This window comes from Mytilus edulis, chromosome 3 (assembly GCF_963676685.1).
Source record: "Mytilus edulis chromosome 3, xbMytEdul2.2, whole genome shotgun sequence".
In the NCBI taxonomy this organism is placed as follows: Eukaryota; Metazoa; Mollusca; class Bivalvia; order Mytilida; family Mytilidae; genus Mytilus; species Mytilus edulis.
In genome coordinates, this window is record NC_092346.1 from 39,068,363 (window position 1) to 39,094,908 (window position 26,546).

A 26,546-nucleotide genomic window follows, 5' to 3' on the forward strand; every position below is an offset into this window, starting at 1 on the left:
TACTTTTGTTTGCAAGCTACTTACAGCCTCAAGAAACATTTCTGTCTTTTGTGAATTGTGTATTTTTTCCACTTGTTGAATGGCCTCTTTGATACCTTTATCATCTTTATAGATTTCTGATTCTTTTTTCTTTATAAGCTCAGTGTGTGTTTTGGTCTTTTCTTTAAGTTCTTTTTGTAACCTCAAACACTGTGACTGCACTTCCTTCGCAAGTTTTTCCTCTTCAAGTATCTGTTTTTCTATCTCATTAGACTTTGATTCCTCAATATTTGCCATTAAATGTAAATTTTCTATTAAATTTTCTGTCTTAGAACAAGCTCTATTTTGAAGGTTTTTCATTTCTACCACTTTCTGTTGACAAAATGTTTGTATTTCTTCCATAAGATGTTGTTGATGTGTTTTTGCTATACACATTGGACAAACAAGCAGTTGGCATGTTAAACAGTACATGCAGCACAGTTGTTGCTTATGGTCTTTACACTTGACTGGTTTGAAATCAGAATTCACATCCGTCTTTTTAGTATGAGAATGAATGTTCTTCAACGCTACTATGTCATGGAGATCCGCATTCTTAAACTTGGCATGTACTTTTTCTGTACATTTTTGGCACATGTATAGATCACAGTCCATACATTTCACTTTTATTTTTGTATTTGTTTCACATAATCCACAAGAAATAATGTCCTGGGACTTTTTGGCTGATCCAAAAAAGGCCATTTTTTTTCACTCTTATATTGCTGTTGTCATGCTTATAATTTATGAATATGAACTTAAATACATGATGTAGTTATTAAACAGATAATTTCTATACACTGTCCAAATAATCTGTTCAAACATGTAAGGACATTATATAATATATTATCTTACTTTGAACCTATTTATACAGATAACAAGTGTGCAGTATTGCAATGCATTTAATTTGATAATACATTGTACTTGAAACTTCTTGATTGTAAAAGTTTACATTTGACAAGATTAAGATAAAAAAATTCAGACTAACTGACCTTATTTCTGATGATAACCATTGAATTTTAAAAGCATTTTCAAATTGAGTTAGTTTTTGTTGGTGTATTTCTGAAAAAAAGGAAAGAGCCCTTGGGGAAAAATAATATTTTTACATTAAAGGGATAATTCGCGATTTTTCACTTTTCCTCTTATTATGTTCATAATACAATAAAAAACATATTCACCAAGTTTTATTTTGATATGAAATCTAATAAAGAAGAAAATTGGGAATAATTAATTTTATTTCTTGACACTTCCTGACTTATGTGACGTAGTTTAAGTCTTTGATGCATGCCGGGAGTGAAAATATCTCATTTAAGTCTTGTTCGTTAACCATCTAATAACCCGATTAAAAGCGCATCGACGACTTTTGGTGTAGTTATTAACCAACGAAAAGTAACTGATAGCCATGCAACTTTTAAAATTAGATCGTGTGGATATTTTAAAACGAATTTTAATAATAAAATTAATTCATACAATAGAACATTTTTATGATTTTTTTTCTGAAAATACTTTAAACAAACATATGATATTGACATGATCAATAGTGTATTAAAAATTCATGTTTGTATTCTGACCTTTTTGCTTCATTCCATCAAATACTTTCACTTGCTTGTACGGTGGAAATAAAATGTGTATTGTTTTGTGACACCTAAAGAATATGTTGAATGCGAAGGTTAACTCAAGGTAATTAAAAGATGACATTACGTAATTCTAATCCTTTGATCCTCATTCAGTGAAATCTAGGCGTCACGGTGTACTGGCATTGCAGGTGTGAACAACTTTTCGAGTCAGTCAAAGTTTTAGATACAGAAATGTAAAAAAAATAATTAGAATTAATTAACGGGAATAATAAGGTCGCACAATAACTGGATAGCTGTTGTATATTTTTATATTTTGCATAAGCATGATAAGATCACTTTTAAATGAATTATGACTTTTGATTAATTCAGTAACGATAAAATACTTAATTATTTTAATTGAAGTATAATTTCATAAATAAAAATAGCCTTCTAATCACGAGTTTATGAACTAAAAATTGTACTTTTTTAGATTAGGATCGTCAGCCTTAAATATTTCAAACAGACCATTAACAATTGCAATTATATAATTTAGTCCATCCAAAGTTATCTTTAATTACCTATTTAGGAATTAATGTTCTCATAAAAATATTTCAAATCTCACAACGCACGAATACTTCAGATATTTGAAAAAAGATGCTTTAAAAAATTGACAGAAAATTTAAGAATCTTTTTGGAATGGAATCGAAATTTACTAACATATTTGCTTTGTCATCTTTCCCTATTGTTTAATGTAATTTAAGTCTTGTTTCAACTGGCAAGAATACCACTAAAGCGGACAAGCAGTTTGTTCTTTAAATTGCTGTCATTGAATCATCAAGAAAGAAAATAAATCCTGAAATTGATTTGGAACTTTGATACAAATGTACTCTATAGTTTTCCTGGAAAATATTCACATCCCTTGTACGTCCAGTTGCGTACATATTACATGCATGTCGGAACAATTATGATGATGACGAATTTCTTCCTTTATTCGAGAACAATCTAATTGATATATAAATGTCCATTACTTCGATGAGCCAAAGAAAGTTATATATCGACCTGTATTTAAATCTCTTCTTCTTCTTCTTTTGGTATACAATAGTCTTTCGACATTTGATGATTACATACTGTTGGTGTACGTGGACTAGTCTATTAACAAAACTTTTACCCCAATTTACACAAAATGTATGTTTCTTTCTTATGTGCAATGTATACATGTATATTTTTGAATTTGTGCTATAGTTCCGTAACTTATTATCCAGGCGTATATACGAATGTAGGACAGAAAGTCACAGGACAAAAAGTCACAGGACAAAAAGTCACAGACAAAAAGTCACGGACAAAAAGTCACAGGACAAAAAGTCACAATTCATTTTTTCTGATTATTTTCTTTGAATAAAAACCGCTTATTTCTACAAAAATATTTTTGCATTTTTCTTGAACTATTGAATATAAACCAACTTTGTTAACAAAATTTATCAAAAAAATATCAAAGATGATCAAATAATTGTTAAAAAAACAAAATGTCAAAGTGGTTTGGCACTTAAATGGCTTCATGGTGCCAAGAAATGTATCTTTTGCCTGATTAAAATTAAATAAATCTTGGTTTTTCAAGTATAATGACACATTTCCTAAACTTTAATATGAATATATGTATTAAAAAGTAAATATTTCAAAATATTTCTCTTATATATATTCAAACAATTGTCACCAAATTATTTGTGACTTTTTGTCCTATCAAATTTGTGACTTTATGTCCTGTGACTTTCTGTCCGTTTACCTATACGAATGGTCGACAAGTGCGTACATTTTTTTAAATCAATATTTCTGGTATGGTCCAATCTGTCCTTCACCATTGACAACGAGTATAAATTACATTTTACCAAATTTACCCTTGGAAAAATTATGTATATAGATTTTTATTTCATCAAATCTGTTGTTCATTTTTAGGTATTATTTATATTTTTATAAATAATTTTCTTTACACCAGAAATGTTATTCATAAACAAGCGTATGAGTTAAGTAATGACTAGTATATTATATCATTTCGGACACGCAAGAGAGAGATGCATTTTATACACCTTATAGTTCAAAATGGAAAGTTTTAAGTTATCGGCCGTGTACACTGATCAATACCCTAAGAAGTGAAACGACGATGAAATTGCAAGCTCGACAGGAAATCGCTTGAATACCTGGACGTGTCACCTCACACCCCCTGCAATACCTTTGGGAGTAATACCTTTAGCCATGCGGGTGATCAGTGGAGCGAAGATCCTAATTTATTTGAATAAAGTTTATTACATAAAAGAATTATGAACTAATTAGATTTCCCAAAACAATTCAATTTTCACGGAACACTTTATATTTATGATTTGAATTTTTTACTTTTTAACTAATTCCAATATTATCATTATTGTTATAAATAACAGATTATGACGTTGATCATGGTTATCAAAAAAAAAGATAAGAAAATTTTCCGTATCAAGTTAACTAGTCTGATAAAACAACCGTACGGTTGACAAGATATCTCACGCAATTACGACTACATCGGGTTACTGTAGTTTTGGTCCTTAGACATATCGCGGGTGTAAATCGGGGAAGGTGACAAAATGGCCGACCGGAGGGAATTGATACTCTAAGTTTAAAATCGATGGTGATCTCTTATCTAGCAGAATAAAACTTTAATATCTATGAATTTGAGCATTTTTATACAGAATGAACATAATATCAATTTTTGATTTTTTTGCGAAGTTTCCCTTTAAGTTAGTTTTCCATGTATTGTAAAATTTCAAGATAGGGAAAGTAGGGTGACTATGAAACTCATTTCTTTTTACATAAAGTAAATTTTAAAGGCAGGTGAGGGTGACTAGGAACATTTTTTGTTTTTATATTTTCCAGTGTCGAGGGGGGGGGGGGGAGGTTCTGGGGGTTGTAACCCCCCCTTTTTTGGACGATCAATGCATTTGAATGGGGAAATGTAGTTGGAACCCCCCTTTGTCCTGGATTAGGAACCCTCTTTTTTAAAAGGACTGGATCTGTCCCTGTTTTCACACTATGAGTGGGAGCTTTTTTGCGTTCACCTAGTTTTTCCATTTGTTTGAACTAATACTGAACAGAAGGACTTTTGCATATTGAGTCAGCAGTTTTATAGGGATTAGTTATAATCTATGACCTAGTTTGTTGAATAAACTAAAACAAAAATTGTCACTTATTAGAGAAGTACTTCAAATAACTTCATATCTAGCCAGCAGCTTGGAAGTAATGTGTTGTAATGTGTAAGCACATTTGGAAACATCTTGCTCCTATTTCCTATATTCTGATACTTTGAATTACGAGAGGCATGTACTTAGCACAACAATGTGTGCATTCTAGCTTACATAAAAGTAAATTTCTTTGTCTTTGTCCAAAATGTTCATGGCAGGTATAGGGTGAATAAAAAACTTTTTTTTTTTTTTTACAAAATGTTAGTTTTCAGTTGTGTATTTGAAATATATAAGGCAGGAAGGGGACTTAAAAAACTGATTATTTTTACTTAAAGATAGTTTTTAATGGTATATTTTAAGGCCGTGTAGGTGACCAAGCTACAATATTTTTTTTTAGAGCTTAGGTTATCATATTAGCCCAATTGACATCAGCTATTTGATTTCATTTCTTGGTATAGATAAACGCAGGACAAACGCACTATGAACGACAACTGTATGCAGGATAATACCCATTTAATCATTAATAACCTAAACTGTACAACTTTTGTTCTTTTAATTCTCATAAAAAATATTTTTTATCGATAAAATTCAGATTTCCGGTATTGATATTTGATACCCTTTTAGTTCATTTTATATCCTCATAGTTGTCGTACATATTGGAAATAAAAATGTCATGCTGGGCTTGATTTTGATAAGAATTATTTTACAATTCAAGATTCGTTTATAGCATTTGTTTATGTTACTGTTTTCTTTAGGTGACATGTTTATGGCCTAATTAACACCTTTGATTGCCTTTAATCTGTTGATCACTTTATCTCTGGGTTAATTTGTGTGGTCAGTACGATATACATGGGTCAATGTTTACTTTGCAATTTCCTTCAATCCAGACAATTTATAACCTTCGTTTCTAATGGCTTCAATTTTTCATTTATTTTGTTTTAGAAAACTAAAATCCACGAATTTAAAAACCCATGAACATGTAAATGTTGCTCAAACCACAAAAATTGATCCCCACAAAGTAAAGTACTTTCACGCTAATTGGAAAATCTTGTCTTTTGTCTATTTACTATACCATTGAATATTTAACTTTTTTTTTAGACTGGAGATATGAGTTGGACATATACCCAGGCTGCAGGTATCATCACTACTGTTTGTGTTTATGAAGATCTCTTGTTTTCAGCATCATTTGACAAATTTATCAGATGTTATACTAGACAGGTAATACATTAGACATTCAAATAGTTGTTTAGGGTTTCATTTAAGAAAGATTAAGAAGGTTATCATTTTGGGGTCACCATGGCACTTTCTTAAGGAAAAAAATGTATTTCACCCTTGTCAGTTAGATAGCATAATAAAAGCAAAGCATTTATTTCAATTAAATCTGTATATGTATATGTTGCAACAAAGTCGGTTGTCAATATTTCCATTCTTATATGTATTTTCCATATTGTGTTTCCAGGACCACAAGTTGAAAGCATTATACTATGGAGCAGACAGAGGACTGGTTACACAGATGACAGTTATAGATGATAAGGTACCAGTACATTTTATTATGTTAGATATAAGTTGTTAAAGGTTATGAAATGATCTAAATATTCTTGTTTGTTAACATTTACATACAAGTTAGTACATAACACTATAAAGTAGGTTAGCAAAATAATTAAATGTAGCTCATTTGATTAATAGAATTTTGAAGAAAAAAAAATACTTATGGATATTAAATAACTTTAACAGAACCAATTTACCGCACCAGATTTCATTTTGACATTTAATGCCCCTTAATTGATGCTCATTCAAGTACTGAAGTAGTACTTACTGAGCTGATGATAATTTTGGAGACTAACATTGAACTAGCAGAGGTATTGACCCAGTCGAAATATGTGGCAAATTAGGAGATAACTGTATTGTATTTTAAGCTTTGCCTTCGTAAACTGTAGATTTTACTGTCGCAAATTGAGTTTACGTAGCGACGAGTATTGGAGCTAGGTAAATTGATATTTGCGACAGTTAAATCAAGTTTTTCGAAGGCCAAGCTTAAAATACAATACAGTTATCTCCATTCTAATGCAGCATATTAAAATGAATACCATTTAATAAATATTTTGGCTTTTAAAAGCAGAAATGAAAAAGTCTGTGAAACTGTTGCATTGTCTTTAGCATCTAAACGATGTCAAACATAAACACTTGACATATTTATACCTTTTGCACACTTCAGAATGGTTTCAATGATGCCAAAAAGACAATTTTGAGTCTAAAAATATGGCTTTCATGTTTATTTAGTGGCAAATTACATTAAAAAAAAAATCTGAATCCATATTGGTGGCTTCCTTAGTTACGGACTGGTTGAATGTGAAATTTTCCCCTTCAAAATATTTGTCAACGTCCAATGATTATTATCGTTACAAACGAATTGCATTAGAATGAAATTTAACCATCTTACAAGGTCAGATTTATTGCATGGTATGTTTTCCTGATCATTTAGAGGTGATATTCTAGTTGGATTTATTCATTGTGTGTAACATAATATATGTTGATCATAAATAATCTATTTTAGATTATAACTGGTAACAGAAATGGAATTGTTGAAGTAATTCCTGTCAACAGAGATAAAGAAACAATGTGCCAGGTAATTTAGTAAATTCATAAATTTAAAATGTATTATAGAAAACTTTGTACACCTATTTCTTTTGATCAGTAGTTATTTTTTGATATACATGTATAAGGTATGAGTGCTATTAAATTAGAATATGTTTTACGGGGGATTGTAAATACCTGTTTATGAGGGACAGTGTAAGAATAATGGTAGGCAATAAGCATTTTAGTCATAATACCCACACAGGTGCATGAGTCACAACCACTCACAGTCAAAAGGCAATTTTCCAAGGTACAGCATTGAACTGAACTAAATTATTAGGAAAAAATCACTATAGAAAGTCCTTGGGATTGTGTTGCAGTCATTGAAATAAAAAGAACCCTCAAGAGTAATGTTTGTTATAATCCTGGCATGCTTGGGGGGTTGGAGGGGTCCTGATCCTGAAATCCTGTGCTTAAAAACATGAAATCCTGAGGTCCCAAATTTAAAAAATTAAATCCTGACATCCTGAAAATCAAAAAAGAATTCCTGGATCCTGAAAGATCAATCCCAAATTCCCGAGCTTTAAAACACCCAATCCCAGTGTCCTGATAAAGGTCCTATCCCCCCTTATGCTTATATATCAATGAAATGGTATTTTTATTACAAAAAAGTATTAATCTGTTGATTCATTGAAATTTTTGGAATACCTTAATGCTAGAAATAATAAAAATTTTGTAGCTTTGATAGAGCAAACTATGATTATAAGAAGTCCGCCACCCTTGATTTTTTTCTCCAATCATTAGATTTGATGCATATAAAAAAAAATGAATCCATATATAGTACACACATTTAAATGTCCATAGACTAACTTTAATACCATCTTATTATTCAAGAAATTTGAATGTATAAATATGAAGATATAAAAATAAGAAGATGTGGTATGATTGCTTATGAAACAACTCTTCACAAGATGACACAAATCATACACCCTTTCTTCATTGAAGAGACAAAGGCTATTTGTTGAACTTATGGTATATCTTTACAGTTTGAAGGCTGTTGCCATGTTTTTGGAATCAAACCTCATTTATTGTCTCATGTGATGTCTGATCATGTGACACCTGACACTAAAATGTTCCGTTGTCTATGGAGAGGATGTAAAGATTGGTTATCAACAAAAGAGGGACCTCAGGTAAGATGGATAAATTACTTACCTCATTTATTGTGTCATGTGATTTCTGATCATGTGACACCTGACACTAAAATTGTCCATTGTTTATGGAGAGGATGTAAAGATTGGTTATCAAAAAAGAGGACCTGACATCAGGTAAACTAAATGCATGACTAAATTATTTGAATGAATGATTCCTTAACACTTTTAAAAATAACACATATAAAAAAAATGTCAATGAGACCATATGTATTTATGTATATAACAATTGAAATGTAGAAATGTTGTAATGATAGAAATTAAACCTCTATCTACTGAATAAAGGACCTTAATGGGTCCATCTACTGATCCCAATTTTGTCTTCTACAATGAGCAATGGTCCATGTATATTTTTGGCAAGTTATAAAGAGGTCTCCTGAATGGAAAATGCGAAAATATTCAAAATATATAGACCTAAGGCTAAATTAACCATTAGATTAATTTGGCTATTCTTTTCTGTCTTTTTGGTCATTTAGTTTGACACATATTCAGGTATATTTACATCCTTTACTGTTGTTTTATTTTATTTGAAATCATACTTACTTACCTATGAATCTGTTTAGATTACATAAATTAATTTGTAACTTTGATAAATATTTTTTTCAGGAAGCAGAAGAGCACATGAAACATCATATATTTACCTGATGCACATGTAAATGGTCCACTGTAACAGCATTGATAAAGTTCTGTGATGGTGCTTGTAGAATCACATCAATTTACCTGGGACTGATAGAAAGACATATATTATACATAGGGAATATTCTTTATAGGGAAAACAGTATTCACTCACTAGTCCTGTGTTTTGCTAGTCTTCATGTATAGAAATACAACTAATTCCATTATATAGGTAGATAAATGCATCACAATTTTCTTTTTTGATATTGTTCAAAGTAATCTTGTTCAATTTTGGAGAGGAGTTATTAAATAACAAGCAAAAAATTTATTGAATTGAACACTTAATAGATTAAATGATGTTTTAAACAGAAAAGTACATTGCCAGAGCAGTGCTGATCTAAGAAATTGACCTTTCTTCTGAGTAAAGGTATCATTCATGAAACACTTGCCACTGGACACTGAATAGGCAAGCAAGCAACAAACAATCAAACTTTTCACCTACCCAACTTATTTCTTTTTCGATTGATATTTTCAATTGATACTATACTCTGAACAATAGTTATGTAGATATATGAAAGAACTCCAGAGTTATATATGTAGCAACAGAGATAGAGAGAGGAAGAGCTTTTAAATGCAGGCTGTTTAATTTGTTATATAGACAAATTGAAGATAAAAAAACATAGTTTGTTAATAAGTCATTTGAGTGTGAAAAGAAATGCAATTAATTTTTAAATTGTATTAAGACAAAGCAAATATGGGAAGATGTGTTATCAATGAGATGTTTTGTCAAGATAGAGCAAAATAATAAATAGAAAAAAATACTTGAAATTATGAAATTACACAGGAAAAAGATTTAATGCTAGGAATAATGTTTATGATTTTTTTGTTATTGCCATACTGTAAAATATCACTTTTGTTTGTGTATATTGACACACTGTATATTTTGTTTATGACTTTATTTCACTTGTTTTATACACACATGCACACACACAATTTATATATATGTACAGTTAGGCATCACTGTGATATGTACAAATAAATTTAGTAATTATTTTTGTATCTTATATTATATGCCATTTGATAACCACACACTTTACAACATGACTTGAACAACAAGATCTGTTAAAATATGGTTTATTTTCTTAATTGGTGTATACCTTTATTTTGCACTCTAATTCATACAATGTTCTGTTTATTTGGGTATATGTTTCAACATGTAAACCTCTACATATTTTTTTGAAGTACTTGGTGGCAGTAACATATGTATGTTTAGTTTTAACATATTTATTTATAGTGGGTTGGGAAACAAGTTATTGCAACTTATATTGATCCCTTTCCACTTTGTGGGTATGCCTGTCAAATGTCAGGAGCCTGGAATCCAGTGGGGATGTTGGTTGTTATCTACAATAGTTTTTCATTTATTATTAGGGCCTTTGGTTTCTCTATTGAACTGTGTTATATTTTGTCACCCAAAAGTCATTTTAGATTACTTATAAGTTGAGGATTTGGCTTACTGTTACATGGTGGTTTTCCCTTTTAAATTGAAATCTCTTATACCAAGTTCTATGCTAATCTTAACATGAGTTCTGGAGGTATCATATTTTTCAATATTTGTATACTAAGCTGTACCAAGTTCTCAGAATTTGAAAGTGTTCCACTTCCATTAGATGCAGCAAAAACATATATATACATACATTATAACTTGATATTAAGTGAAAAGTAAAATAATCTAAAGATTTTTTTATTGTATAGAAAGCATGATATGTCTAATAGTATTATTGAATCATTCTTCTTATTGTTTATAATTTGATAATAATTGAAGATTTGAGATTGTGACATTGTGGTGACTGCTGTATACTTATTTTGACAATTTTAACTATTATGTCTGTTTTGTTCATGCACCGTTGTCAATATAATGAAATTTGATACAACTGTCATACAAGTGAGAAGTTTAGCGCTATAAAACCAGGTTCAATCCACCATTTTCTACATAAGAAAATGCCTGTACCAAGTTATGAATATGACAGTTGTTGTCCATTCGTTTGATGTGTTTTATCTTTTGATTATTCCATTTGATTAGAGACTTTTTATTTTGAATTTTCCTCAGAGTTCAGTATTTTTGTGATTTTACTTTTTACTTGTTCTTTCTATACACTCACAAATCCAAAATCTTGAATTATTATCAAATCATAAACAATAAGAAGAATAAATTTTCTGAATTAGCGTATAATTCAACTGAATTTGGGTGTGGATATCCACTTGTAATTTTTGTTGAACAATCTACCTGCAGAAGCATTGCGAAACTTACTAAGTTTTATAAGGTGAATTTCGATTAGCAGCAGTGCAATTTTAATTATAAACATGTCAAAGTTATACCTACTTTAAATCAATGACTCATTCTCTGGCTTGTATTTCCTATCATGTTTTCTTTGACAGAGGGTTGCTGCTCACAAGAACCCTATTAAACCAAGAATTCCAAATGGTGAAGTTGTAATAATCCCTTCGTCAATTTTACAGACACCATCACAAGTTTGAATAACCGTTACACAGATGAGTTAGAATATTTGCCTTATATCGTTTTTTTGGGGTTCGTGTTGCTTAGTCTTTAGTTACTATGTTGTGTCTTGTGTACTATTATTTTTCTGTTTGTCTTTTTGTTTTTTAGTCATGTCATTGTCAGTTTTTTTTCCATCTATGAGTTTGACTGTCCCTCTGGGAGCATTTAACCCTATTTTAAACTATTGTAAGTTATTATTTTGGACGAAATTCATGACAAAGACATCCACTAACTTGAGCTGGATGGTAAGTATAACTCTTTATTTCACAGCACTCACTTCATACTAACAACTTTTTCACTTGAGCAACTTGTTAAAATACTTTACCAGTTGATCAGATCGTGGAGAAGAATTCAAACTGCAATTTGGTAAACTGTTTTAGCCATTGATATTGTGATTCCACAAAGGTTATTGAATAAGCACAGTAAAAGGCTATCTTATTTGTTTTGCTGTGATGCGCCTTCGACGTCATAACATTTAAGTCATTTTTTTATCTGGACTCTGAGAGAGAATTATAGGTTGAACTTTTGAGACTCATTTTTCTCATGAAATCTACATTTGAACATGTGTTGTCGAAGGAACTACACTGCGATGATATAGATAACTTTTTAATCCTCTAATGGGATGTTCTTCACACACTCTTCCTGCTCGAATCTGATTGCTCAAATTGTTCAGTTTGAGTTGATCACAGATTATCCGATTTTGATAGTTAAACCGTCTCAAGGTATATGGTATAACAATTGGAATTTCAGAAAGATATGTGGAGTTAACAAGCAAGTAAAAACCATGAGGAAACGGTAAATGCATTCTTTAGACATATAGGACGTCCATCAATGAACTGTTATATTTCTCACTATAAAGACATCCACCAAATTTAGCAAATTATTCATAGGTTTTTTTAAATCGATTATTGCATAGCCCTGATCTAAAGAATGATAAAATTATCAGATTATCAGGCCGTTGTAAAATTCATTAGAATTATTGTTTGCATACCAATAGAAAATACAGCAACCAGGTTTTGATTGACAGTGGACATCACCACATGCTCTGTATTCATCGTTATTAGTAAACCCTATACTTCAAGAAGGTTATACGTTTTCAAGATGTGATTTTCACGTTAAACGCAAACTTATCAGCGTAAAGACTAAATAAAAAAAAAGTTAATGTAGAAAACTTATTTTACGAACCAAAACTTTTACATTATAAGCGATATTGGCTAGCTTTGATTGTTATTGTCCTTTCGTTGAATCATTCTTCATAATAATTAATAGTTATCAAAAGTACCAGGATTACAATTTAGTACGCCAGACGCGCGTTTCGTCAACATAAAACTCATCAGTGACGCTCATATCAAAATATTCATTAAGCCAAACAAGCACAAAGTTGAAGATCATTGAGGATCCAAAATTCTAAAAAATTGTGCCAAATACGGCTAAGGTAACATTAAATTGACAATTTGCACATTACTTAAAATATGTATGCAGCAAAGATTTTTTACTAATAATCTTCATTATTGAAATAGATTTATGTGAATTGATGATGCATGTAATAATTGGTGTGATATTCAGAAAAATATAAACGAATATACAGTTTGAATTCAATAAAAATACATGCACACCCTGCATCTGCTATAAATTTGATTGTTAGACAATTCAAACTGAAGATTTTTACCCGACGATATTAATTATAAATATGCACATATGAATGTCACTTCTATAAGAATAAAAAGTGATACATTCAATACCAGAGTTTTTCTGAAGCCATCAGCTACAATTTAGAAAAAAAGGTTTCATGTAAAAATAAAAGCGTTATTTTGAAAGAATATTTCGTTATAAACAGTTATTTTGGACGAAATCTGTTAAAACAAGCTCAACAACATCGCTGATGTAAAATTGACTTGCAAGAGAATACTTCGCCTTAATGTGAATCTGTATTCATGTGTTACTTTAATTCAACCCCTTATCTTGGGATAGCCGGATAACGCTTGTACTGTGTGTGTTAAGATATAAAAAGCAAAATAATGTCACATTGAAAGTGAAATACAGTTTGAAACGTTTAAAATTATTCTTAAACCTGTAACATGTAGTCAAACAGATCTAGCAAACCCATTTGCATGGGTTGTTTTCTATTGATATTTATATTCATGTCAATATCGAATTATAATATAATCAGAATTATTCGATTGACGAAAATCATCTCGATTGTCAATAGATGGCGTCTAGACAAAGAGTGCCCAATAAATTCTAAAATATAGGATCAAGTCCATGCATTGTCATGATAAATTGTTTATCTTCGATATTTTGTAATTTGGATAAACGTTAAGTATGTTATAAATCAAATATGAAAATTTGAGTCAAATCGGTGAACAAAAATTACACAGCTAATGTACTTAAATTTAATAACGTGTGGAATTTTGTTGAAAAGCATGGTTGTTGTCTATGATCTTTACATTTGACAGGTTTAAATTCAAATTTTGCACTAGTCTCATCAAGATGGGAATGAATGTCTTTTAAAGCTACAATGTCATGGAGATCAGCATTCTTAAACTTGGCATGTACCTTATCGCTACATTTTTGGCACATATAGAGATCACAGTCAATGCATTTCACTTTTATTTTTATGCCCCACCTACGATAGTAGAGGGGCATTATGTTTTCTGGTCTGTGCGTCCGTTCTTCCGTCTGTCTGTTCGTTCGTCTGTCAGTTCGTTCGTCCGTCCGTTCGTTCGTCTGTCTGTCCCGTTTCAGGTTAAAGTTTTTGGTCAAGGTACTTTTTGATGAAGTTGAAGTCCAATCAACTTGAAACTTAGTATACATGTGCCCTATGATATGATCTTTCTAATTTTAATGCCAAATTAGAGAATTTATTCCCATTTCACGGTCCACTAAACATAGAAAATGATAGTGCGAGTAGGGCATCCGTGTACTGTGGACACATTCTTGTTGTTTCTGTTTCACATAATTCACAAGCTAAAATATCATTGGACCTTTTGACTGATCCAGAATAAGCCATGGTTGTTTTCACTTATATATTCCTGTGTTCTTGTTTTAAAAGTTATGAATATCAACGCCTCTGTTTTAAATAGTTTTAAAACAAACATCTCCCATACACTGTTCAAATAATGATTGTGATCAAACATGCGACAAACATCATATATTATCTAATCTTGAACTCACTTATAAGGACATTATTGTAATATTGTATACATTTTAATGTGAAAATACTTGTTTCAGTTTATAAAAAGCAATATAAAGGGAAACACAAATTGACTGAATCCTAAGAGAATGTTTAAACGTTTTGAATTATTTTTTATTTGAAGATAACTTCCACTGATGTATTTTAAAAAAATCAAAGCATAGAGGGTGGCCAAGAAACTTCTTTTTTTTTTTTTTTACATTACTTTTAATTTCCACGTTTTTTAAATTTTCAAGGCAGGGAGGATATAGTGATTCAGAAATGAATTCTATTTTTAAGTCAAGCAAGTTTTCAGTGTGTTCCAAGTTGGTCAATGTAAGTAGGGTGAATAAAAAACTGAATGTTTAAAAAGTAAAATCACAAAAATACTGAACTTAGAGGAAAATAAATTCGGAAAGTCCATAATCACATGGCAAAATCAAATAACAAAACGCATCAAAAACGAATGGACAAGAACTGTCATATTCCTGACTAATTGGTACAGGCATTTTCAAATGTAGAAAATGGTGGATTAAACCTAGTTTTATAGCGCTAACCCTCTCACTTTGATGACAGTCTCATCAAATTCCGTTATATTTACATTGATGCGTTAACTTAACAGACACAATAAATAATATAGTCAAAATATGGGTACATCAGTCATCATTAACGTCTCCTTGGAGACGTTATTAAAAATTGAACGATGGACAGTATGTGGGCTGAATGTTTTTTACTACCTGATTGGAAGATATTACGAGACGTGAATAATTAAAATTCGTTGATTGGTTTAGACCATTCAAACCTAGTAAATGTCTTTCAATCCCGTAGAGTATCGGATTTGTCCTCTCTATTTTAGCAATCAGATTTTGCCTGGATATTAATCATGGATAATGATACACATGTAACTTTTATCCATAAATAGCCGAGTCTCCTGGAGTTTTGTAAACACACACAACGTTAAACGATAAACTACTTCATAACGTGTGACCTCACGTGTGTGGTAAAATTTGTTGATTGATATGCAAGGTTATTCTAAATGTATTAATCTAAAAAGCGTGAACACTTTCCATTTCCATCAGCTAAGAGACGGCTAGCCTTTTTTTGAAAAGCTATTACTTGTCGTATAACAATTTTAAAAGGAACAATTTAACAGAACACAAAAACATCTATCTACAAACACATTCATTGATTTGTGTGTCTGACGTCAGAAAATTTTATACGTCACATAGATTTGTCGATCAATGTGCATACAAACAATTTTAAAATTTACATAGGCAATGTTAGCATAAAGGGTTAAAAAATCAAAAGTATGTGAGAATGAATTTCAGAAATAGACTGAGATTGAAAATAGTCCAAAAGTTATATATAGAATTTATAAGAATCCACAAATAGTTAATTCCACTACGCGATTGAAAGATTTTGACGTTTATGGTTCAACGTATTTTGTAATTAATAATAGAAATATATCATAATGACATAAAATAGAACAATATCATACTGACGGGATCTTTTAAAGTACAGAGTCACGTTATAAGAACCAAAGAAATACAAAAAGTCGCATATACAAAACACGCCACCAAAAAAGGAAAGACAATACAAACACATTGACAGATGTATAAGTACCGAGCCACGTCAAACGGATATCACATAAAACCATTCAACAGTAAAAGTAATATTAATAATAGAACAAAGACAAATGAAAGAACTATAAAACACGTTGTTAAGATGATAAACAACATCAGTACGCAGAATCTATACATCAAGACCATCGTGTATTATTTGTGAAGTTGATTACGCAATATTTATCAACAAGGTCTTAGTACCTTCCGATGAACTTTTTTTAGAAAAAGGACGAGACGTTCTTTGACATACCCCTGGTTCATCAACTTTCTACTCGGACACTGGTGACGTTTTACAAAGTCTGTGTAGGAGCTGCAAGCTCTTGAATATCGAATAAGTTGGGAAATATATATATCCCATATGCAGGTGAATATGGTATATTGCTACTATAATATAAAGGTGGGGGAAATTTATAATTTCAAAATTAAAATCGTCTCGTTTGTCATAAATTCTGGTACTGAGATGACTGTGTAAGTCTAAAAATGAGGCTATTTTGCAATTCCATTGTCCATTCAGGAGTTTATTCTCAAGAGCTCATGTGCATTTTAACATGTTTTTTTCAACCAATAGCATTTATATGTACGTTTGTAAGGTCAGAATTTCAAATACTTGGTTACTAGATCAACAGATTATGGTCACGATTGTTTTATTAGAAATTATTCTAATGTATACTTCAATTATGTATCTACATTTCAACTGAACATTACATTATTTAAATAAATGTTGTCCAACTGTTGACAGTCTATTACATTAGAAAACACAAATTTGGTTATAATACAGTCTTTTATATTTTGGGATCTCTTGATAACCAAGTACAGCTCTATTTACTGTATATAAAATATCTATATATGTATCATACTACTCATAATCAAGGTATGCATTTTAATAGATTGATTTTTAACTTTTGGTATTTTAAAACCACTTTCAAGCACCGCTTTTGGGCTATTTTGTGGCGGCCATTTTTTATTGGTAGAGGAAGCCGGAGTGCACGGAGAAAACCACTGACCTTCGATAGGAAATCTGACAATCCTTGTCAATTAAGATTGGGGTTAAGTGCACACGCATGAGCGGGTTCGAAGTCACAACCTCAATGTTGACTGGCTAGTGATTACAGTAGTAACTACTAAGACCACTCATCCACCGAGCCTCCCCCCCATTGTATTTAAGTCATATGAAACGAGTGACTGATGAAGGGTCACGCTAAGGTCACTTGCCTACGGAAAATGTGTCGGCGAATTGCTTCCTGGAAGCAAGCAATTAAAAAAGAGTGAACTTCTTCTAAATGTGGACAAATTAAAGAATTTTCTTCAGAAAAAAGTATATGAACATAAATTTAAAATGAAAACTATCCATCTTGTTATAAAAAACCATATGCATAGATCTTTTTTAATTTGAGGTTTCATATGACTTTAAAGTTAATATCTTTATTTCCAGAATTTGCCGGAAATATTAATTGGAAACATGTACTGTTATCACCACCGTTTTGCTATACTATGCCATTGTATAATAAACTTCTTTTTAGAGATATGAGTTAGGCTTATACCCAGGCTGCAGGTATCATCACCATTGTTTGTGTGTATGAAGATCTCTTATTTTCTGCATCATTTGACAAATTTATCAGATATTATACTAGACAGGTAATAAAATAAGACATTTTTAAAAAATACTTAGGGTTTCATTCATAAAGATGACAAAGGTTATACTTTCTAGTCACAATTTCTTGAAAAAAAGCTGTATTCAATTAGACAGCAACAAAACACAATAAAAAAAACTGCATATGAATGTTTCAATGAAATCAGATGTCAATGTTTCCATTCTTAATTGTATTTTCTATGTCCTATTTCCAGAACCACAAGTTGAAAGCATTATACTATGGAGCAGACAGACTGGTTACACAGATTACAGTTATAAATGGTAAGGTACCAGTACATTTTATTATGCAAGATATAAGTTGTTAAAAGTAATGAAATTATCTAATGCTAATGATTGTTAACATTTACATACAATTTTAACTAGTACATGATACAATAGGTTAGCCAAATAGTTATATGTAGCTCATTTGATTGTAACATTGTAAAGAACAAAAAAAAAAAACCGATAATATACAATAACTTAGCGGTACCAATTTCACTGCATCAGATTATCATTTTGATATTTATATTGTCCCATCATTGATGCTCAGTCAAGTATCAAAAACTACTTGCTACTGGTATTCACCCAGTGGAAGTTTTTGCAAATTGATTTTAAGGATAAAAATATTACAAACTTTGTAACTTTGATTGGAGCATATTATTAAAGCAAGAAACTAGGTACTCTCATTTTTTTTGTTAATCATGAAATTTGATACATAGGAAAAAAATGAATCCATAGTACATGCATTTAAATTAATGTCCAGAGATAAACTTAAATACCTTCTTATCATTCAAGTGATTTTGATTTGTAAAAACTCCTTTCTACATTAAAGTGACAAGGTAGACTAGTTGATATGATATATTTTTACTGTTTGAAGGCAGTTGTCATGTTTTTGGAATCAAACCTCATCTATTATCTCACGTGATCATGGTAATGTCTAACCATGTGACACCTGACACTGAAATGTTCCGTTGTTTATTGAGTGGATGTAGAGATTGGTTATCAACAAAAGAAGGACATCAAGTAAAATAAATAGATTACTTAACCTCATTTATTGTATCATGTGATGTCTGACCATGTGACACCTGACACTAAATTGATCCGTTGTCTATGGAGAGGTTGTATAAAAGATTGGTTATCAACAAAAGAGGACCTGACATCAGGTAAAACATTTATTTGAAGGTCTGATTCCTAAACACTTAAATAACACGTATAAATAAAATGTCAATGAGACCATATGTATTTATGTCTATAAAAAATTAAATATAGAAATGTTGTAATGATAAAAATGAAACCTCAATCTACTGAATAAAAGACCTTAACGAGTCCATCATGATCTACTGAGCAATCGTCCACAAATATGTTTGGCAAGTTATAAAGAAGTTTGCTGAATGGAAAATGCGAAATTATTCTAAATATATATTGTCCTCAGGCTGAATTAGAATAATTTGGCTTTTCTTTTCTCTCTGTTTGGTCTGTTTGCTTGGTCATTTAGTTTTTCACATATTTAGGTATTAGTACATTCTTGGCTGTTGTTATTTTGAGTTTGAGAGGTCATGAAGATAGTTTATCCAGATAAACTCTTCTGTTACATAAAATTGGGAACTTCAACCGCCATCCCTTTCCCAATACAATCAGGCGACAGGAAAAAAATGAACAGACAAAATTGTAAACAACTAGACGACTATTAGAACTTATTAGCTTCATAAAAGCATTACAAATCTTGATGTATTCACCGAAGATTATTTACACACAGCTATTGAGATCACATTCTTTCATCCTTTGATTGATATTAATTTACCGTAGCTTATGGTATTTTTAAAATTTTATTTGCAATCAGAGTAACTTACCTATGAATCTGTTTAAATTACATACGAAGATGATTTAATTTGTAACTTTGTTTTTTCAGGAAGCAGAAGAGCACATGAAACATCATATATTTACCAGATCTACATCTTAATGATCGACCAAAACAGCATTGATAAAGTTCTGTGACTGTGATTGTAGAATCAAATCATTTCACCTGGTGCTGATAGAAAGAAATACTATATAAAGAGAATATTCCTTATAGGTAAAACAGTATTCATTCACTAGGCTTGTGTTTTCTAGTCTTCATGTATAGAGATCCAACTGATAGTCGATTATATAGGTAGATAAATTCAGCGCAAACGTTTTAGAAATCAATCATACCAATATCGTACAATGTTTGAAGTAAAGTTATCAAACAATTGACTAGGGATTTACTAAATTAAACAATTAGAATAGATTGTTAAACACAAAAGAATACACATAGATGATTACATATCTAAGATATTGACCTTTCTACTGAGTTAAGGTGTCCAAAATATGTATGAAACACTAGCCACTGGACACCGAATAGGCAAACAATCAACAAAACAACCAACCTGTACCCCTTTATAACTTTGGCCTTTTTTAATCGATCCTATACTCTGAAGCATTTATTATGTAAATAAATCAAAGAAGTTTATATATAGGTAATATATATATAGATTAACAACAGAGGTAGAGAGAAAAAGTGTTGTGTTTTAAATGCAGACTTTTAAATTTGTTGTATAGAGCAATTGGAGAAAAACCAAGAATTTGTTTATTTGTACTTCAGTGAGAAAAAAGGCGATACTCTACGGGATTGAAGGACATTTACTCGGTTTGGATTGTCCTAACCAATCAATAAACTTTGATTATTCACGTCTCGTAATATCTTCCAATCAGGTAGCAAGAAAAATTCACGCACTAACTGTCAATCGATCAATTTCTTATATCGACTCATAGGAGTCGATAATCATTTTGATATTTATTGTCCCATCATTGATGCTCATTCAAGTATCAAACACTACTTGCTACTGGTATTCACCCAGTGGAAGTTTGTTGCAAATTGATTTTAAGGATAAAAATATTACAAACTTTGTAACTTTGATTGGAGCATATTATAAAAGCAAGAAATTAGGTACTCTCAATTTCTTTTTTGTTAATCATGAAATTTAATACATAGGAAAAAAATGAATCCATAGTACATGAATTTAAATTAATGTCCAGAGATAAACTTTAATGCCGTCTTATCATTCAAGTGATTTTGATTTGTAAAAACTCCTTTCTACATTAAAGTGACAAGGTAGATTAGTTGAGATAGTACATTTTTACTGTTTGAAGGCAGTTGTCATGTTTTTGGAATCAAACCTCATCTATAACCTTACGTGATGTTTGACCATGTGACACCTGACACTGAAATGTTCCGTTGTTTATGGAGAGGATGGAGATTGGTTATCAACAAAGGAAGGACATCAAGTAAAATAAATAGATTATTTAACCTCATTTATTGTGTATTGTGATGTGTGACCATGTGACACCTGCCACTAAATTGTTCCGTTGTCTATGGAGAGGTTGTAAAGATTGGTTATCAACAAAAAAGGGCCTGACATCAGGTAAAACATTTATTTGAAGGACTGATTTCTACACTTAAATAACAGATATAAATAAAATGTCAATGAGACCATATGTATTTAAAGACCTTAACGAGTCTATCATGATCTACTGATCCCAATTTTACAATGAGCAATCGCCCACAAATATGTTTGGCAAGTTGTGAAGAGGTTTGCTGAATGGAAAGTGCGGAATTATTCTAAATACATAGTCCTCAGGCTGAATTGACCTTTATAATAATCTGGCTTTTCTTTTCTCTCTGTTTGGTCTGTTTGCTTGGTCATTTAGTTTTTCACATATTTAGGTATTAGTACATTCTTGGCTGTTGTTATTTTGAGTTTGAGAGGTCATGAAGATAGTTTATCCACCGAAGATTATTTACACACAGCTATTGAGATCACATTCTTTCATCCTTTGATTGATATTAATTTACCGTAGCTTATGGTATTTTTTAAATTTTATTTGCAATCAGAGTAACTTACCTATGAATCTGTTTAAATTACATACGAAGATGATTTAATTTGTAATTTTGTTTTTTCAGGAAGCAGAAGAGCACATGAAACATCATATATTTACCTGATCTACATCTTAATGATCGAATAAAACCAGCATTGATAAAGTTCTGTGACTGTGATTGTAGAATCAAATCATTTCACCTGGTGCTGATAGAAAGACATATTATACAAAGGGAATATTCCTTATAGGGAAAACAGTATTCATTCACTAGGCTTGTGTTTTCTAGTCTTCATGTATAGAAATCCAACTGATTATATAGGTAGATAAACTCAGCGCACACGTTTTAGAAATCAATCATTCTAATATCGTACAATGTTTGAAGTAAAGTTATCAAATAATTGAAAAAGGATTTACTGAATTAAACAATTAGAATAAATAGTAAAACACAAAAGAATACACATAGATGATAACAGATCTAAGATATTGACCTTTCTACTGAGTTAATGTATTCGGGTTTAGTTTTCTGTAATTAGTTAATACTTCAGTTTCTTTATGTATATCTCTTTCATATTCATTTGATAAAATTTACTGTTTGCAATAGCATGAATTGTTCTATATAATAAGAATGTTCTTATCCCGGGCATAAAAACAATGCCGTATTTGGCGAAACCTTTTCAACTTTTGATCTTCAGTGTTGTACAACTTTGTACTTTTTTCACTTTCGATCTTTTATATCTGGGCGTCACCTGTAAGTCTTGTGTGGACAAGGCGCGTTTTTGGCGTATTGAATTTTAAACCTGATGCTTTTTGTTATCTATTAATCATGTTTTTCTTTGTCTAATATGTTCTATTAATTTGTATTGTAGTCCTGTAATATTATGTTGTCATTTCAATGTTATATTTAACTTTGCCATTAAAGTGCGAGGTTTGGCATGCCACAAAACTAGGTTCAACCCACCACTTTTATTCCCCTTTAAAAGTGTCCTGTACCAAGTCAGGAAGATGGCTATTGTTATATTATTGTTCGTTTCTGTGTGTGTTGCATTTTAACGTTGAGTCGTTTGTGTTTTCTCTTATTTTTGAGAAATTGAGATAAGACGTGGCACGGTACTTGTCTATCCCAAATTCATGTATTTGGTTTTCATGTTATATTTGTTATTCTCGTGGTGTTTTGTCCGATGCTTGGTCCGTTTCTGTGTGTGTTACGTTTCGGTGTTATGTGGTTGTTCTCCTCTTATATTTAATGCGTTTCCCTCGGTTTTAGTTTGTTACCCCGATTTTGTTTTTTGTCCATGGATTTATGAGTTTTGAACAGCGGTATACTACTGTTGCCTTTATTTAAGGTGTCCTGAATATGTATGAAACACTAGCCACTGGACATTGAATAGGCAAACAATCAACAAAACAACCAACCTATTCCCCTTTATAACTTAGGTCTTTTATAAATCGATCCTATACTCTGAACCATTTATTATGCAAATAAATCAAAGAAGTTTATGTATAGGTAATATTTATATAAAGGTTTACAACAGAAGTAGAGAGAAGAAGTGTTGAGTTTTAAATGCAGACTTTTAAATTTGTTGTATAGACCAATTGGAGATAATAAAAAAAAAACCAACAATTTGTTTATTTGTATTTTAGTGAGAAAAAAGGCGCTAGTTTATTAATTGTATTGGGGGTTATCTAATATAGAAAGCGGTGACTTCCGTAAGGTGTTTTATCACAATAGAGCAAAAGGATAATTATACAAACTTATTTGAGATGATGAAATTACACTCTCATTTAAGTATATATTGAAGAAGAACAGGTTATACTGGTTATACTAGGAATAATGGTTATGATTTTTTGTAAGTGAAATACTGCAAAAATATTCCTTTTGTTTTTGTATATTGACACTGTATATTTTGTTTTTGACTTTATTTGACTTGTTTTACGCTCACACACTATTTATATATATGTACAGTAGGCATCACTATGATATATACAAATACATTTAGTATTTAGTAATTTAGGCTTATATATGCCATTTGATAAGCAGCACTTTGCAAAACAGGTTAAAAACAGTTTTGTTAAAAAGTGTTTATTTTCTGAGTTAGGGTTTACCTTTTTCGTACTCCCAATTTATACATTGTTCCATTTGTATGGGTAACTGCTTCAACATGTCTACCTTTAAATCTGTTTTGTGAAGTGCTTGTTCAAATAAACATGTATGCCTGTCAAATGTCAGGCACCTGTAATCCTGTGGGGATATTGGTTGTTGTCTTCAAAAGTTTTTCGTTAAGAATTTGGGCCCTTTGTTTTTGTTGAACTGTTTAATATTTTGTTATCAAAGAGTAAATTTTAGCTTACTAATAAAGTGAAGCTTTGACTCACTGTTATGAGTTGTGTTGCGACCTGTACCTGTTGGTTTTCCCATTTTTCCAAATCACTAACCAAGAGTCTGAAAGTCAATATCTGAATATAAGTTAAGTTACCAAGGCCTAATTTTCACAGACCACTGGTTCAGTTATGTATCAAGATCGGTAAAATCTAAGTCAACCTGCTGCAACCAACTTTCACTACTGTTTTACTTATAACAGTATGACTTTAGTAATTCAATTGTGACTATTACACATCATTGTCAATATAATTGAATTGTATGTGACTGTCATACAGGTGAGAGGTTTGCAAGTTATAAAACCAGGTTTAAACGAAAATTTTCTACATAAGAAAATGCCTGTACCAAGTCTGGTATTTGACAATTGTTATCCATTCGTTTGTTGTGTTTGAGATTTTGATTTTGCCGTATGATTAGTGACGTCTCATTTAGAATTTTCCTTAGAGTTCTGCTTTTTTGTTATTTTACTTTTCACTCACACATGTATGATAGTTATGTGTTACCACAGAAGAACAAGTGATCAGTACGCTGGAGTTTCTTATTGACAACATATTTGTTGAATTCGGAGGTACACTTTTTCAACAAATAATTAGCATTCCTATGGGAACGAACTGTGCACATCTTCTTCCCGACCTCTTGTTTTCCTATGAATGGGTGTTCCTTCAGACACTTGTCAAAAACAAGAGAATCAAAGAACCTATGTTGTTTAATTTTACATTCAGATACACTTATGAATTTCTTTCCATTAACAATCCAAACTCAATATTTTGTATCAACTTCACAAATAATACACGATGGTCTTGAAGTAAAGATTATGGGTTCTGATATTGTTATCATCTTAATATCCGGTTATAGTATTCTTTTATTTGTCTTTTTGATAGTACTCTTACTTTTTATTCTTTTTTTGGTGACGTGGCTCAGTCAGTGTGTTATTTTTGCTATGGTTAAATTGCTTATTCTTTTCTTTCATTTTTAATTTGCTTATAAGCTTTGTTTATATGCTTTTTTTGTGTTTCTTTGTTATATATTTGTTTGTTTTATCGTGATTAAAATTATAGCACAATGTTGACTGTTGTACCCTAATTTTGACATTTTTACTTATTTTGTCTGTTTGTTTTGTTCACACATCGTTGTCAATATAATGGAATATTATGCAACTGTCATACAAGTGAGAGGTTTAGCTAGCTATAAAACCAAGTGTAAACCATCATTTTCTACATAAGGAAATGCCTGTACCAAGTCAGGAATATGATAGTTGTTACCCATTCGTTTGATTTGTTTGAGCTTTTCAGTTTGCCGTATGATTAGTGACGTTTCGTTTTGAATTTTTCTCGTAGATAGGTATTATTGTGATTATATTTTTTTCAATCCTTTAATTGTTATGTTTCAAAATTTATTTAATGCATGTGTCCATTAACAAAACGGCACACAAGTTGTTACCAAAAATTTAACAGAGGTTTGTTTATTAGAGATCTTTTGCAAGACATATATATAATTTAATTTCAGATGTAACGCGTCTTAATAATTCTGATTGGCTGACGTTGTTTTGTTTAACAGCTTATAGACAAAAGTTTTTCACGTGACCGTGATGTCATCAACGTTTTTTCATGATTTACTCCGGTTTGAAATGGAATAAGGAATTAAATTATAAGGTTGACTATAATATTTTTTTCTGCCTTTTCGAAATACATAGCATAGAACTATTTGCAGACAAAAAACCAAAATGTAACATAAAAAGTTATCAAAGGTACCAATATTATAATTTCGTAAATTTTACAGACCTCATCACGAGTTGGTTAAACGTTATGGAATTACCATTTCACAGATGACATCGGATATGTTCCTTATGTCGTAACTAAAATCCCCATCCCTTTTCAAGAATGAGACCTACCGAATTAGACTATTTACGGGGTTTGTAATAACATGAACAACACGACGGGTGCCACATGTGGAACAGGGTCTGTTTACCCTTCCTGAGCACATGAGACCACCCCCAGTTTTTGGAGGGGTTCGTGTTGCTTAGTCTTTACTTTCTATGTTGTGTGTTGTTGGCTATTATTTGTCTGTTTTTTTTTCTTTCTTTTTTAGACATGGAGTTTATTTTCGATCTACGAGTGTGACTGTCC

The 26,546-nt window shown here is 31.1% G+C and overlaps 1 protein-coding gene across 2 annotated transcripts in view; it reads left to right on the forward strand.

Annotated features, from left to right (window-relative positions):
- Nucleotides 1-22,184, forward strand: part of LOC139516456 (serine-rich adhesin for platelets-like) — a 44,974-nt gene extending 22,790 nt beyond the window's left edge. The window contains exons 14-18 of one of the 2 annotated variants that reach the window (XM_071306592.1): nucleotides 5,870-5,989; nucleotides 6,231-6,305; nucleotides 7,326-7,397; nucleotides 8,392-8,535; nucleotides 22,129-22,184. In XM_071306592.1, coding sequence (XP_071162693.1) covers nucleotides 5,870-5,989; nucleotides 6,231-6,305; nucleotides 7,326-7,397; nucleotides 8,392-8,535; nucleotides 22,129-22,167 — 450 coding nt within the window. In that variant the 3' untranslated portion in view covers nucleotides 22,168-22,184. Of the gene's footprint in view, nucleotides 1-5,869; nucleotides 5,990-6,230; nucleotides 6,306-7,325; nucleotides 7,398-8,391; nucleotides 8,536-9,159; nucleotides 10,220-22,128 lie in introns of those variants that run through there. The other variant, XM_071306591.1, reaches the window with a different exon arrangement.
- The last annotated feature ends 4,362 nt before the right edge of the window (nucleotides 22,185-26,546 follow it).